Source organism: Eupeodes corollae, chromosome 2 (assembly GCF_945859685.1).
Source record: "Eupeodes corollae chromosome 2, idEupCoro1.1, whole genome shotgun sequence".
Lineage (NCBI taxonomy): Eukaryota > Metazoa > Arthropoda > Insecta > Diptera > Syrphidae > Eupeodes > Eupeodes corollae.
In genome coordinates this window covers 2,786,990-2,803,518 of record NC_079148.1, presented here as the reverse complement: position 1 = coordinate 2,803,518, position 16,529 = coordinate 2,786,990, and the positions used below count along the sequence as shown (strand labels likewise).

Sequence of the window (16,529 nt, the reverse complement as noted above, 5' to 3'; positions counted from 1 at the left end):
GTGGAGATTCTATCATTAGAAACTACTGCTGTTGTATTTGATAGAAATTTCTCATATATTCGAAAATAAATATTTGATAGTATCAAAGGATGCTTAAGGTAAAATCTACAAAAAAAGCATAGAGATTAGTTTTCTTATCCAAAAAACGTTAAGCGACATAAGTTAGAGTAAAAATTTGATCAACTGTAGAGAGGTTAGCTCGAAACCCCACCTAAAAACAACTTATTTTGTGGTTTATTTCAACTCAAGGTACAAGTCTAAGATATAGCATCGGAGTAAACAGTTTTCGTAATGAATTTAGAACAGAGATAAAAGTTTTCAGGAAGATTAGGATCTCCTTTTTTATAGATCGCTAAAATGGATGAATCTTTCTTTCGTTGTTGAACACTCAATTAAGTAAGAACAATATATGTCCTAAAAATTGAGAGCTGGCATTTTTTAATAACTCAGCTGGGATGCGCCATCTAAACCCAAGCCTTGCCTTATTGCTTTTCATTCTTTCTAAGACAAAAAGAGTTCTGGCATTGAGAACGGAGTGTCGAAGAACTGATGTAAATAAAATGTAAATGGATCTACTTTTGTAAGTTTTTCGAAATATGAGCCCATCATTTCGATACTGATTGGAAAAACACTCGATCTGTTTCGGTTAGCTAAAATTCGTTCATTTTTCCAGAATTCTTTAGTATCCCTGCATTGAACCATATTAAAAGCTAGTTTTTGCACATATTGTTGTTTTTTTTTATAGAGGAATAGGTTTTTATAAGTATTATTCGCCTGCAGATAAAGATATTTTAAGGCTGAGTTTTTAGTTTTCCTAAAGAGTTTCAACCATTTAAAAGATATTTCTCTGCTTTTTCTACAGGTATCATCATATACCAACTGCACTTGTAATAAATGCCTTTGTTTACTGAGTAGGTGGTACTTGACTCTCTTATGGTTGTAATAATAGACTTACAGCCCTATTATGGCTATGAACTATCAATTATTTGATAACTGATAACTTCTATCAATTTATTGATAATTTGGTATTATGAGTATCAAATGATAATTTTTCACCCATTGTGAATACTAATCAATAAACGATTGTGAATAGGTTTTGTTTGGTGTTTGACGTTTGTCATTTGTGTTGAGTTCTTGTGTTTTGGTCTATAAATAATTTCGGGGGAATAATGGAAGTTGTTTTCATTAAATAAATTTCTCTTTTTTCCTAATAATATTTTGTTTATTTAGGAGTGGAATAGTTAGCAGCAGAAAATAAAATGCTGTTTATTTAAGCTTGCACGATAAACCTTCGTTCCTCAGTACGATTGCCTTGAAGCAACAATTCTAGTGAAGGCATTTCGTTCTTCAATTTGTATATTCAATAAAAACTAAAAATAAACTTTTATAAATCGTATTTAAATTACAATTCTTTACCATTTACGAATATTTGATACATTTGTCAACGAAGATTTTGTAGCTGATAGAATATTTGATGGGTATCAATATAAGTTGAAATATTTGACTGTTAACAGTCGAATTGTTTGTTCCTGAACACCAATTATTTTTAATAAATATGATTTAAAATCATGAAAATAATATTTTTATTTTTAAAATCATGAAATGAAAATAAAAATAAAAATGAACCAGCATAGTGTTCAAATGTGCGTTTCGCCCCGGTGCAATGGTTGGGCTCATCAGAAGATGACTATTACACCTTGTCTTGACGCATATTTTCTCGAATAAATCGAGATTCCATATAATATGAGCTACATAGAGCTACTGTGAATTTGTCTGATGTAAAGACTTGTAGCAACCATATAATTCTTGTTCTTGAAAATTAATTAGTTGGGATTTAAACTCACAAGAGACACAAATGGGAAGATTTAATGAATAGGTAAAAGGGATAACGTTGAAATCTTTTACAATATCAAGCCAGTCACCTTTGGCTAGGCAATAATCGATAACAGAGCAACCTTGACTGCTAATGAAAGTAAAGTTTGGTAGATTCTCACTTTTTGATACTCCGTTTATTATCCTGTGTTAAGCAACAATTTTGTAAGGCTTCAAACTTGAGCTTCCATTTACCAAAATTCAAATAAATTGGGATTATTAGTAAATGTTTAGTGCTAATGAAACAATCTTTTATAACTTTGTTGTCACTAACTTTAATATATGGTCGATTTAGTCACATTAATAAAGCATTGAAATATAGGTTTTTCTGCCAAACTACAGACAGTTGTAAGCCTTTATTTCATATTCATGCGATAGTGCAAGACCACCTTAAAAGTTCTTAAGCATCTTGCACATGAGCTACGAACTACGAACTGCGAACTGTAGAGGTTCGCATATTTTGACTTTTCTTTCTCATGATAGCAACGAATTGTCAATTTTGTCTCCATATTTTCCTCAGCCCTGACCTTTCATACAAAAAACAAAACAAGAGTGGTATAATTTTGAGTTTAAGTTGAGCGCGAACAATTTATTCGTTGTAGTGTGGATGGTATGTGGAACGCAAATAGAGTTTGACAGTTCGGAGCAACCGCACTGCAATTCGTTACTACAAAATTGTTTTTACAAAATTGTCATGTTTTAGAGAACAAAATGCAAATTCTAATATCCTCACGTAAGTGTCAATTGGTTTCTTATAATTTAAATGTGTTTTTTTTTATCGAATTTTTGAATTGTTTTTTTTAATCGAATTTTTTAAATGTGTAAAATCACTTTTGTTCGTCCATTCGTTCATTTGTTGTTCGCTCTCGTGTGCAAGGCCCTTTAGTGAGGCCCCTTTTATGGCACAAGAGTGTGGCTTTTGGTTTTTCCGTTTCAGAATCTCTGAATATATTTAATGGACGAATGTCGAGACGTTCTAAAGTAATTTTTTGATATTTGTTTTTCTTCGTATGTAAGAGCTTTCCCGAAAAATCACACTAATAGTAGAAGGTTCAATTCGCTGTTGTCAAAATATCAGAATTTTGTAAAGAGTGTTTTTTTTTCTAAAGGTATATAACTTTGAATTATATTTTTAATATGATTTCCGTCACATGAACTCTAAGGCTCGTTTCACACTACACGGTTTTGACCGCGCGGCAAAAAACCGGACGGTATAAACTGGATCAATGGCTTATTACATATTATACGGTTTTAACCGTACTTTTTCACAATCGTTTCTGGAAGTGGCTGATCGAACTGAAAATATGCATTTAGTCACGTATGCCACAAAGCTTATCGTGCCCGTATAATATGAAAGCGTATATGCTCTTCTTCGCACCTTTAACAAAATGTAGCCGTCCGGTTTCTTGCCGTACGGTCAAAACCATGTAGTGTCAACCGAGCCTAATGCCAGATTAAGCAATATTCACATGAGCGCGAACGAACGACGAATGAATTACAAAATGTGAGTTTATATACGTTTTACGTACGTTTCGAAGGTCGTTGGTCGTTCTCATGTGAAAGGTCCTTAACATACACTTGATGACTATTATCACGCTAAATATGGTAGTTTTTGTTTATTGACGTATTAATTCAAGCAAATGTGAGAACGTTTATGTTGCTTGGGCGTCAATATATTTAAGGTGAAATGCCAAACCAAAGTGATAATAAATCACTTGACAGTTGACAGAATGTTGACGCAAATTAAAAAAGGGTTGTCAACAACGTTAAAAAAACACCCGTCCTTTTTTATATTAAATTTACTTTAATTATTTTTGTATTTAAATAAAGCCTGAACTGTCAAAACTGCAATTTCGGTACCTTTTATTGATTAGTGTGTTCAGAGCTTAAAAGATGTTTGACATTTTTCCTTCAAGAGAGTCCAATTTCTGAATGTGTTCAGATCGAGAACAACAAGCTCCATAAAAATTATTAAAATATCGCCAAAAGAAACTATTGAACTTAAATATAAACTGAACTAACATCTATCTTATAAATTGAAGTCTACAAAAATAAAGTATCTGTTCCTATCTTCTTTGAGTCCTATTTTTCTGCTACCTCATTTCAATTCAAACTTTCAGCAGAATTCCAAAATTATATTATTTTATTTTGTTCATGTTTTATTTGAGTTCTCTTTTTTAAGTATATGGTTGTTATTGTTGTTTATTGTCTTCTTTTCGAATGTTCTATCTTCAAGCCGTGTGCTCTCTGTCATTACAAAGGTTTAAATCCTTTCCTCAAAAAACCCATGTCAAAGTCGTCTTTTTGGCTTGTGGTCATTGTGTTTTTTTTTTTTTTTAGAGGATAATTAAACCCACTTGCTGTTCAAAACACAAAAGCGTGCTTAACCTCTAATGCCTTTGTTATAAATCTTTTTCAAGAGACCATCAGGCTTGTATAACATCAACAAGAAAAAAGTAAAAGATCTTCCATTCAAGCTTTAAATTCCTTTCAATAATGATCCCCCAGATTATGTTTAGAGGTATCCACGTCAATAATCTTGTTCTTTTCCTACCTCAGTTTAACATATGTATAGGGTCCTATTGATTGTTAACCATATAAAATGTACATGTCATGTCGTTTGAATTTGCTTATATGAGACTTAGAAAATAATCCAAGCACTGACGTTAATAAAATCCACACTCGTATATATTTTGTGGAACATAACAACCGCCTTTCATGAAATAAAATAAATTAAATCCGTTCCACAATATCTGTCAAAAATGATGACATTTAAAATAAAATCTGCAGAACAAAATAAATTCCAGAACATACGTTCCACATCATTTGACATTTATCTTGACATTTGAATGTGTCAGAAATAAGTTTTTCGGTACAAAACCAATAACTGTCTTAAAGAGCAATCAAAAAGAGGATAACAAAAATAAATTACTACACACAAAAATAGCTGCAATAAATCTTTGTTCCAAATTTAGATTTTTATCACAATGACATCATAAAATATCTCAAATTTGGTACGAATATTTTTCAAGAACACCATTAATATCCACCCGTAAAAGGTCCAAGGGTACATTATTGAAATTTAAGAAGATTCAAAGTGAGAGATTTTTATGTATGGAACACCTTTTTGCTGGAACTTTAAAACTCAAGACTTTTTGACAAATTTGTCAAAGTTGATTGACCTATTTTAAGTTTTTTTTGTTTCTCTACTTGAATAATATTTTATGTTCTATTGGAATTTTGGTTTTTGGGATTACCAGTTTTTTTTTGTGTCAAATAGTTCAATAAGTGAGTAAGTTCTGTTTGTTTTGCCATTTAAACAAAGTGTATGCTTTGAAAGTTGGAAGGTTATTTTTGTAATATCTCCGATCAGGGCGAGGCTGTTTGACCTGTGATGTGATAAACTTTTTAACTTATCTTTTTTTTCTGTTGAGACAATTAAAGTTATGGATTTTATGTGAACAATGTTTGTGTTATGAGATCATTGGGTTATATCTATGACATCATATAAAGACATAACTTTAATATTTTCATATTTATCTATTTCATTGAAATTTGTTGACCAAAAATTAAACTGAAAAATCTTCAAATAGACTTTTAATGCGTCATTATTTAAACGTCAAAGTCACTGTTTAAACTTTGACAATATGAAATTGTATTGTAAAAGACTTTTAATATGAGAGCAATCAACAACTGACGAATAGATGAATAAATGTGAAATGTTAAAAAATTTATAAACCAACATAAACTCCCTCCAAATGGTATACGAAAAGGTATAAAAATAGATTAATTGAATCTTAATGTAGTACATTTTTCCTTTTCAAAATAAACGAAATTTAATAAAAAAAATTATTCATCGCAAATTGCAATCTGATTGTAACGAACTGTCAAACTCAACTCGTGCTCTACATACGATCCACACTTCAACGAATAAAATGATGAATGTGAAAGATATGTCATAGTGGGCGAATATTCGTTCATTAGTTGGTCGTTGTCATGTGAATAGTCATTAAAGGACCTTGCACATGAGAGCGAACAACGAATGAACGAACGGACGAACAAACGTTATTTTTCACATTTCAAACAAAAACAAATTTAAATTATAAGAAACCAATTCAAACTTATGTTAGGATATTACATTTTTCATTTTTTTCTTTAAAACTAGACAATTTTGTAAAAACAATTCGGTAGTAACGAATTGCAGTGTGGTTGCAACGAACTGTCAAACTCTATTCGGGTTCCACATACCATCCACACTACAACGAATAAATTGTTTGCGCGCAACTTAAACTAGAATTTATAAATTATAACACTTGTTCTATTTTTTTGTGTGAAAGGTCATGGCTGAGGAAAATATATAAAAAAAATTAACAATTTGTCGTTGTCTGCTAAAAGAAATAAAGCTCATGTGAAAGATAAGTCAAAATATACGAACATCCACAGTTTGCAGTTCGTAGCTCATGTGCAAGATGCTTAAGAATTTCTTTCTGCAATGATGTGTTTCTTTAAATTTAAAGTATTTTAAATGTCTTGTAAGTTGTAACAGAACACAATGAATTCAGAGCAAAAACAGGAACTAAATGGAAAATATGTCAAATATTTTCAAACTGTCAAACGAATTTTACCTTATTCATATAGCATGTTTGACTTTTTTAAATTAAAATCAAAGCCCATTTTAACCAGATATTAACTCTTTGCTCTTTTCAAAGTTTTTATGTTAGAAGAAGCCTTAGAAATAAGCTGTATTAAATTCATATTTTTCTATGACACGTAAGACACATTTTGATGTAACATTTGAGCTTAGGGTGTTAGCTTAAGCATATTGAATTCGGTTTACAATATTTAAACTAAAATATCTTTGCAGGGCTTTCAAGTGTCATAAAACTATTTCAACTAAACAGATCTTTTGCAATTTAGAAGTTTTTCCATTAAAGATTCAATGAAGTTAGTTAGCAGCATAAGTATGGAACCAAACCACACATAAAAAGAAACTCAACAAGTTAATGTTTACAAAATATACCATACCATCCTGCAATGATTTAAAACGTTTTACACACATCGTTTTTATGGGTCTTAATTTGCATAGAGTTCATCATAAAACACAAGTAGCACTTCTGAATTCGAATACGAGAAAAAAAACCAACGAAGATGTTTTTGTCCGATAGTGTGGTTAGGGCAAGACAGCATCACCACAAAAAATTGAAAACGTAGGTAAATTTAATGCTAAACACGTATCAAGATCGAGGCAATAACCAACGTTACGAAGACCATACGCACTCGTAAACTTCCTTCTTTTCCTTTTTAGTTTTGTACTCATTTTTTGTAAATAAGTGATGCCATTTAATTTTTCATTTTTTAAGCCTCTTAGAAGTTTAAAATATATAAATGCAGGAAACCCCACATTTCCTCAATAAAAATGGCGATACTAAAATTGCACCTGTCAAATTTCGCACAACCTAATGCTACGTACACATAATGCCATCTATCGGTCTGTGGCATTGATCGCAGCATAGCGCCATCTAGAACTATCCATCTTGTTAAAAATTCTTTTATCACACAAAATCACATTGAAAATTCAAGTTTAAATAGCATAAAGTGGAAGTAATGGTAAGAAGGTTTTAACTCCATAGATGTCTTATATTTAAGGTCAATTCAGTAGTTCACACGAAACCAACATAACTCCGGACTTTAACTCAGAAAAGTAAACAAAGTTGCAGATAAGTTAGATAACCCATCCGTATTATGACATTAACGCATTTAACAGGTTCAATAAGAAACTTCAAGTCGTCAACAACAACTAACAACGGTCAGTTTATGATTGTTTCTTTTTTGACTTTTGTTTTTGGTAATCCGGCACCTGACAGAAATGCTTAATGTTATTTCTTAGGCTTACGTATGTATATTCAAAGTTCTTTGCTTTTCATCATTCAGAACGCGAGGTCTGATATTGCTGTTATGGTTATTATTAACCACAATTTTGTCTTGTCTATTCCATGAGGCGAATCAACAAAACAAAAGAAGACGTCACTCTCCATATAACCAAAGAGAATATACTTTGTTGCTTTTGGTAGATTGGGATTGCTAAGCCGACAACAGACCAATTTGTGAAGGTATTAATAGATATAAGGAACTGCTTGCGTTCGAGGCCTGAACCAGCTCGGCTTTCTAGCGTTTGATAAATTATATTTTGTGTCACGTAAAGGCATAAATAGGAATTGATTGGATGTGTACAACATTTATTTATATTTGTCTTTTCAAAGCCACTTTTATTCCCCAGCTTTGTCTCTCACTATTTGTGCAGAGTGTGTGTGGCCTTTGAAGGTCAAGTTTACAACAAAACGATGTATAGGGTAATCCTTTGAAGGTCACTCAGCAATATTGTTACGTTTTTGTTTTCTTCTGGGATTTTAAATGCGTGACGAATAGTGTGGGATCGTTATTGATTCACGTGCCTTTTTTTTGTTATCTTTTTTTGAATTCGAATTTTAAGTATGATTTATTTATACGGAGATTAAAAGTGCAGTGGAAATTTTATGAGGATATGAGACGTTATACCTATAGAAAGCATATTTGCCATTCTTCTTGAATATAAGCTTGATTTCTCCAACTAAAACGTACATTCATCTCAACTTCTTAACGACATGCATGACTTATACGACTTACAAATGTTCATAGGTCTTGCTTTGTGATATTTTCTTCATTTTAATTGTCATATGCAAATGTCATAGCAGCTTTTTGTAACTTAAGTAAATATTATTCAAATGTTCAAGACTTCTCTTTTCAATTCCCATATTCATTGCATAGAAGAAACCGGATGTATACACAGCCTAACATATCAAAAATGGCGCACATTGACTTACAAAAAACTGTCAAATTTTTTTTTGATATAACCAAATTGTCAGTTTTCATATTGTGAAATGTATTTTTCTACATATGTCAATTTTATTAACGCGTTTGTTTAGTTTGCTGATATTACAATGTATCGATTTTGACATTTTTAAAAGAGACATACATAATTTCTCGTTTCTAATGAAGAGAAAACGAGATACATTGTGTTAAATGACAATCACCTTCTGTCATCTGTCAATTAATTGCAAGACTTAACTGAAGATCTGTTAATTTTCAATTTCTATAAAGAATACGAAACACAGGACTTGCAATAATTTTGTCTAAAAAAGATCTTTTGTGTTTTCGCGGTACTTGTGTTCTTCGGTAATATTGTTTTATATAACACTTCAAGTCGATATTTTGTATGTTCTTCCTTCGAATACAATTAATGAGCAATTTTGCATTTATACAAAAATACCCACATCCGGTAAACCGAATAATAAATCCAGTATGTAAATATTCCCATCATGTCATGTAGTTTAACCACATTTCTAATAAGCTATTAAAGTAATATCGTTTGCTTGGTTTGTGTTTTTGTTTCCTATTTTTCTTATACAAAACCACCCAATATAATGAAAAATTGTAATAAATCACTTAACAAAATGGCAAGTCAATAAAAAATGCAAGACATTGATCGACAGTGAAAAAGAGTGTTTTAATTATACATATAACCAATCAGGTAAGAGATATATGAAGTCAGCCGGCAGGTGCCGCATTGTCTATCAGAAGTCAATTGTTTATTATTAAATATTTTTTTCTTTTTTTTTTAATTTCAATTTGCTGTCCACGTTTCAATTAAAGATGGAATATAAATTGAAAAATTATTTATTAGCAAAAATTTTATTACCCTTAGGGTATAGGTTATTTGCAAGTAAATATCCCATTAATTATGAATTGCCATCAGCTATAAAATTTTTCTCTGTTAACAAGAAAGTAATTTATATTTTTTTTATTGAATTGATGTGGTATTAGTTAAAGTGTCAAAAAGATTTGAGTGAACGACATGTAGTGAGTTTTAAAATGAGACATTATGATGAAGCTTGGTTATAATTTAATTCGACACTGACAGCGCTAAGATGTGTCAAATTCTGATGTATGCTTCAAATTTTCTAAGTCTGATGTCAGTTGTGATTAGAAATACTAATGTAGCTTTAAAAATCTTCAAAACTTAAGGAGAATACACACTATGACAATAACACTGACAGTCAGATAAATTCGGATTCTGAAATTTGAAGACTTCCAAATAAATGTTCACGTTCTGAATATGTCAATATAGGAATTCAATTTTTGTTTTATTATCTAGCTTTTAAAAATAAGTTATTACAGTAGTTAATTTACTTGTCATTGACAGGTTTCTTTAACCCCGGCGGTGATTAACGGATTTATATAATCATATTATTATTGTTTGTTTACAAATTGAATGCAGGCTTTCAATTGACAAGTATTGCAATAAAAAGAAAAAATAAACAATCAACAAAATTCAGATGAAAAATTTCTCTAAATTTATGAACTGACGTTTGCGTTCCTTGAATTTCAATTGACTGAAAGGAATTGTTACGAATGTGGCGAGGAGTGCACTCGTATATGTATATATTTTTGTCTCCACCCTGTCAGTCACAGTCATGATAATCCATTAGCTATTAAATATTATTGTAGCTACGTTTTTGTCTCCGATTGTTATGTGATTGCAAAATTGCAATCAAAAAATAAACAAAAATACAAATCAAAGTGTCATTAAAAAAAACTGTAAATAAAGGCTTGCTGTCATTATGTAAACTATGCTAAGCCGGTGAGTATTATAGGCTGAACAAAATAAATACTCAGCAACTTTTCACCGATAAAATCAAAGCAGCGTATACACATTATTACAATTCACCAATCACCACCCTCCCAATGTCAATATCACACATCGCGGAGGTTTAAATGATTGCATGAAGTCGCGTTTTTGACAAAATGTTTCATGATAATCAAAATAAATAAGGAAGTGCCTTTCTATGTCGTTTGTTTGTTGTTGGTTTGGTTATTATAAACTTTTTTGTTTTTGTACTTAAATTATGGCTCTAATTTGTTTGCTTATTGATATTCAAGTGGGAATTACCGCCACAATCGCTCGCCGGTAGGCATTGTATATTATAGTAAATTCAGTCTGTCAATGGGTTCGATTAGTCATTCATTATTTTAGTTACGAATTTTCAATTTTGTAAACAAACAAAGCTTTGTGTGGGTATGTTTGCAAACATTTCAAAAAGAAAAATTGAGTAATTTTGGAGATTAGTTTGATAACATGTGAATTTTTGTGTTAGGCGTGTAAATAGGTAATTGTTTGTCTGTTAATTATTTTGAAATGTTTGAGTCAATATTCAATTTAAAGTTATAACAACAATATTTTAGTTTACCCTTGAATTTGATGCTTAAATGGTTAAAACTGAAGTAAAGATTTCTTTATTTATCTCAGTAAAACGGCAAAAATGTCAAAATTGTTATTCATTTTCATAAAAGAATGAATGATAACTTCTGCTTGGTTTTCAATTGCTTTATATGAACTTTGACGGAACTAAAAATGTTACGCTGTTATTTTTTAAAATTAATGTGAATCTGACATTTAGTGAACTACGAAAGAATGAAGTGGTGTTGTTGCATTGACAAATAAAATTGTCATACAAAATAAAGCTCGAAAATTGTAACTATCAGTAGTAAAAATTGGACTAATCCAATGTCTAACCACTTTTATTGAAGAAGTTACAAGGACTAATGTTAGAATTTTGGAATCTTGAAAATTGATGTGAATGTGGCATTTAGTGAACTACAAAAGAATTAAATGATGTCATCACATTGAAAATGTCAACCATCAATCAAACTCGCAGTTGTCAAATCACTTTTACTAAAAAAGTCATAAGTATTGATGTGCGCAATGGCGAGTCTTGAAAATTAAAATAAATCTGGCATTCAGTGAAATACCAAGGAATGGAAAGATATTGTCACATTGACAACTGCGATTTAATAAAAAATAAAGCTTACAAATTTCAACTATGAGTCACACTCGTGGTTGCCACATTTAATTTATTTAAAAGTCAAAAAGAATAATGTGGTCAATTGCGAGTCTTGAAAATTGATGTGAATTTGACATTTAGTGAACTAAAAAAGAATGAAGTGATGTCATCACATTGACAACTGCGATTGTCATGAAAAAATAAAGCTAAAAAATGTTAACTATCAGTCAAACTGGCAGTTGTCAAATCACTTTTACTAAAAATGTCAAAAGGAATAACCTGGGCAATTGCGAGTCTTCAAAATTGATGGGAATCTTACATTTAGTGAACTACCAAGGAATAAAGTGATGCTGTCACATTAAAAATAATTACGATTGTCATACAAAATAAAGCTTATCTATAAATCACACTCGTGGTTTTCAAATCACTTTTATTGCAGATGTGATAAAAAAAAGTTTTTAAAAAAGAAATGCAAAATTCAATAAATAAAAATATAAAAATCCAACTTAAAGGTTAGTACATGAAATAGCTATACAATTTGTTTGAACATTACATACAACCTTTGTCCAACTTAGAAAAAGCCAAATTGCCAAATCAATTTTATAAGCACTCTGCAACAAAACATCACATCTCTGCTGGTATGAATATTTTGTTAAACTTGTTAATGTCAATCCATACAATGTACCTGTCTATAAGAATTTTATTGATATTTGCATATCGCGAAAAAAAAACACAACATTGAAGAGACCGACCACCAGCAAATATTCGCAAAACAACGGTTAAGTCATTCTGAATTTAAATGTCAATTTCAACTTCATTAAGCATGACCCACAATGCTTCACTTCCCAATGCAATGTTATTTGTAATTCAATCAAAACATTAAACAAGTTAAATTATTCATCAAAACTGTCAGACTTTGATGAGTTTGGCTGAATATTTTATTGGATCTGTCAAAAATACTGAAGCCAAAAATGGGTTTGACACATAAGATATCACCCGTCCGTTTCGGTTTGACTTGATAAGTTACATGTGGACGTTTGTCTGTTGTAACTTAGTAGGTGACAGTCTATATCTGATTGAAAGGAAATGGTTCATATCCCGTTAACAATATAATGTGTATCATAAAAAGCTGCGCCCCAAATTTCACTTTAAACTTAATGACAATTAATTTGTTTTATTCCGCATAAATGACATTCATATGTTTTGACGTGCCACTTTCGCAAAATTCAAACATAACACACTTTTTTTAATTTGAAGCCCTAGGCGATTGAAAAAAATAAAGTTGTAATCACTTGACCAGGTAGATTTAAGTGGCATCCAGTGGTCCCTGTCACCGTGCGTCGTCGCCGCCATCACTATAAAATTCTCTTAAGATGCTTAAGTAATCTATTGGGTTCCATAATTCGTTTGTTTATAATGAAGTTCAAACTTTTCCCCACTCAGCAGGTAGTCGACCTCGAAATAAAATGTTTGAAACAAATTTACTTTGATTTGCCTTTGCAAAGATGTCAAATTACCTTGTAAACAATGTGTTCAAAAATACTTTGCATGTCAGAGTGAAGCTTGGAGCTTGAAACTTGGAGGAGCACTGATATCTCTTAAGACTTTATTACAAAGTTATAAAATTAATGATTTATTCTCGCATAAAAGAATCAATAAACCGAAACCCGAAAAAAACGTGACATATTTTTGAATTAATTTAGCCTTTTTTCTCACATTTTTTAAAGGCTGCAAGTTATGTGTACGAGTATATATTGTATAGTTTATGGAAGGAAGGTAATGAATGGCTTGAGATCTGCAAAGTATATACCTTTAGGTTGGTTTGCTTATTTAAAAAAAAATAAAACTGCTTGTAGTATCTATCCGCAAACCAGTATTAGAGGTCGTGCAAAAGCATACTCTCGTCGCATTACAACGATAGATTAGCATTGCTAAGCTAATGAACGTTGTTTTGACATTTATACTATAGCTAAATGCTATTAGGTGCAAGACAACATGTTTGGTTAGTTTCAAAAATGTTTTAACTGTTTAAAGAGTACATTGAATGACTTGCAACACGACAACAACGTTCAGCTTGTATTTTGGCTCCATTAGGTTTAATAGCATTTTAAAGTTATAACGTTTGATTTATTGGAAGTTTTACGTGAGATGATTTTTAAAAATATGCGAGGTAAGCTTAAACAAATAATACAACACTAAAACTAGGACATTTTTCTTTTAATCGAAAAACAAAACAGAATTCAAGCAAAGACAAATTAATAAACAAATAAAAACAAGCTTTGATAAGGTGCTGTATGCGTTCATTATTGATTGAGAAATGTTCACACTTATCAGCAGCGATGCTGAATGCATTCGTTTAATGTAAACGTCAGATATTAGGTTCGTGCTGTTATAGATTTCAACATATTTGAGGGAATTTCATAATAATTCGTTCAAACCTTAATTATTGTATAAGTTTTTTGAATGGTAGTAACGTCTATGTTTATGTGTCATAGAATAGGATAGCAATGAGAGATTTTCTTTTTTATTTCAGACCAGAGCCTGAACTGTCAAACAAAAAATTGACTAAACGATAAAACTTCAAATTTGTGTTTTTTGTTTCTGTAGAAAATGACAAGTAAATTGACAAATGTCAAATTGTGACAGCTAAGTCTTCAGTTGTGTTTCGAAAATAATTCTGAGCCCTCATATACCAAATTTGTGCAGAGGATGTTCATAACTCTTTTCTGAACTAAAAAATAAAGTTTAATTCCCGTGACCGTATTTTCTCATCCATGCATTTCATATTTTATTCAATATTTATATATAATATTTTAAATTTGTAAAAAGTAATCAGAGTTTTTTAACCAATTTGAAACTCTCCTTTTTGTTGACATCAAAGTCGTTTCAATTCCAATCTGAAGTGTTCAAGTCATCTTCTATGGTGTTTCTGATCCATTCGATATAATTGGAAACTTCCGTGAACACACCTGGATAAGGAGCAATTGTGCACGGTTTTCTGCTCCATGAAACTATACCGACTTGTGTGTTATTCACAATAAGTGGACCTCCTGAATCACCACTGCATTGTCCCTTGCCGCCTTCTTCAACTCCAGCACAAATATTTGTCTTATGTATCAATTCATGATGACGTTCACTGCATTCTTTTTTTGAAAACACTTTCAATTCGACTTTTTGTAAATGTGTTTGAATTTTACCACCAGACTAAAAGAACTACTTTAGTATTTTCTTAATTATCAAATTTACTCAAATTACCTTATCCAGTCCCCATCCGATCAAAGTGGCTGAAGTGTTGCCTTCCGTTTGTTGAAGCATTTTCGGCAGTCTTACAGTTTGAACGAATTCACCAAGCTTAATAGGTTCTACAAGCCTCAAGATTGCAATGTCGTTTTGGTATAGATTTACTGGAAAATATCTCGGATGAATGATAATTTTCGAAACATTCACCACATTCGGCCCGCTTCCATTGATATTGGTTACTCCATATTGAATATTGATTCTTTGTGGTGTTATAAACTGAACACAATGGGCGGCCGTAAGTACCCATAAAGGATTCAAAATCGATCCTCCACATCGGTGAGAACCTTGCCAAGAGCTCCGAAGTGAAACAGCGTATGGAAATTCTTCAATTTCAGCGTCGGTGCCATTAACTATGCGTGAAGGAATTGAAGTCAGACCAGAGCTCACTTCTAATGAAATCATCAAAACTGTCAATATAATAAACGTTGACATGTTGTTACTATTGCAATTATTGACGTTTACACGTCTTTATATATGATTGAAAAAAAGAACATGCGATAGCTATGATTTTAATTGTTAGATTATACCCTCTTTGCAAATTGTGCTGCGATTAAACTTCCGCCCACCACCGATTAAAAGGTGTAACACGAAATAATGCTGGTAACAGAAACAAAACTCACATTGCCAAGTGCAAACGGGGTATAATTAACAAAGTTAGTTCAAGTTCGTATTCAAATTTGTCATATTATTTAATTATAATGATAGAAAAAGAATAGATACATAAAATTATAAATTTATTACTAAGCTCTAAATTAAAGGTGAAAATTTGATTATGTTTAAAAAAGCTCTTACTTTAAATTAATTGATTTTCAGTTGTAGAAAGAAAATTGGATTTACTTCATGCATGCCTTAAATAAATGCGACCCTTAAGTATTTGTCAGTTCTGTGAAGTAAGGCAATAGACCTTTTTAAATAGAATTGAGCTGTTTGTTTTCTACCATAGAAAATCTTAAATACTTCAAAAATTATGTTATGTTGAAACAATTAAGATAAAAGGCTCTTCGCACAAAACCCAAAACATGCATTATGCATTATCCGCATACTAAAAAAACTATAAAGAAAAATGTAAATGATTTCGAAAACTGAGTTTCTTTTCGTGTTAGCTATTGGTATTGATATTCAACAATTTTAACAATGTCAAAGTGAAAGATTTCTTTTGAAAGCAGCCATCAGCTGCTTTGTTTACATTTAATTGGATGCTGAATGTTTCGAAAGGTTTGTTAGTTTAGTTCATCTTTGAATTTCAACTAGTTTTTTACAGGTTTTATATAAAACTTGTGGTTTTCGAATACTGTATGGAAAACATGAATTTTCGATATAGTTTTACGGCCAAAACCGGTTGTTTGGCGAAAAGTATGTTTTGAGTTTGGTATGAAAAGCTTATAACGTCAATTCTACTCCCAAGCGCTCATTTGACCTGTTTGTTTTAAAACTTCACAATTCAAATCTTGAAATAAGGAACAGAGATATTGTTAACTT

General features: G+C 31.2%; 2 protein-coding genes across 5 annotated transcripts in view; one reads left to right on the top strand and one right to left on the bottom strand.

Moving 5' to 3' along the window:
• LOC129947038 (mucin-2) overlaps nucleotides 1-16,529 on the top strand; it is an 85,684-nt gene that overhangs the window by 54,596 nt on the left and 14,559 nt on the right. The window contains exon 1 of one of the 4 annotated variants that reach the window (XM_056057474.1): nucleotides 13,899-13,920. The exons of the other annotated variants lie outside the window; for them this stretch is intronic. Within the exon in view, the coding sequence (XP_055913449.1) occupies nucleotides 13,899-13,920 (22 nt within the window). Of the gene's footprint in view, nucleotides 1-13,898; nucleotides 13,921-16,529 lie in introns of those variants that run through there. 4 annotated transcript variants of the gene reach the window in all.
• Nucleotides 14,484-15,603, bottom strand: LOC129947049 (chymotrypsin-1-like). Its single transcript, XM_056057486.1, has 2 exons — nucleotides 15,006-15,603; nucleotides 14,484-14,954 (listed from the first exon to the last, which is right to left on the bottom strand). The coding sequence occupies exons 1-2, from the start codon at nucleotides 15,480-15,482 to the stop codon at nucleotides 14,637-14,639; spliced, it is 795 nt and encodes a 264-aa protein (XP_055913461.1). The 5' UTR covers nucleotides 15,483-15,603; the 3' UTR covers nucleotides 14,484-14,636.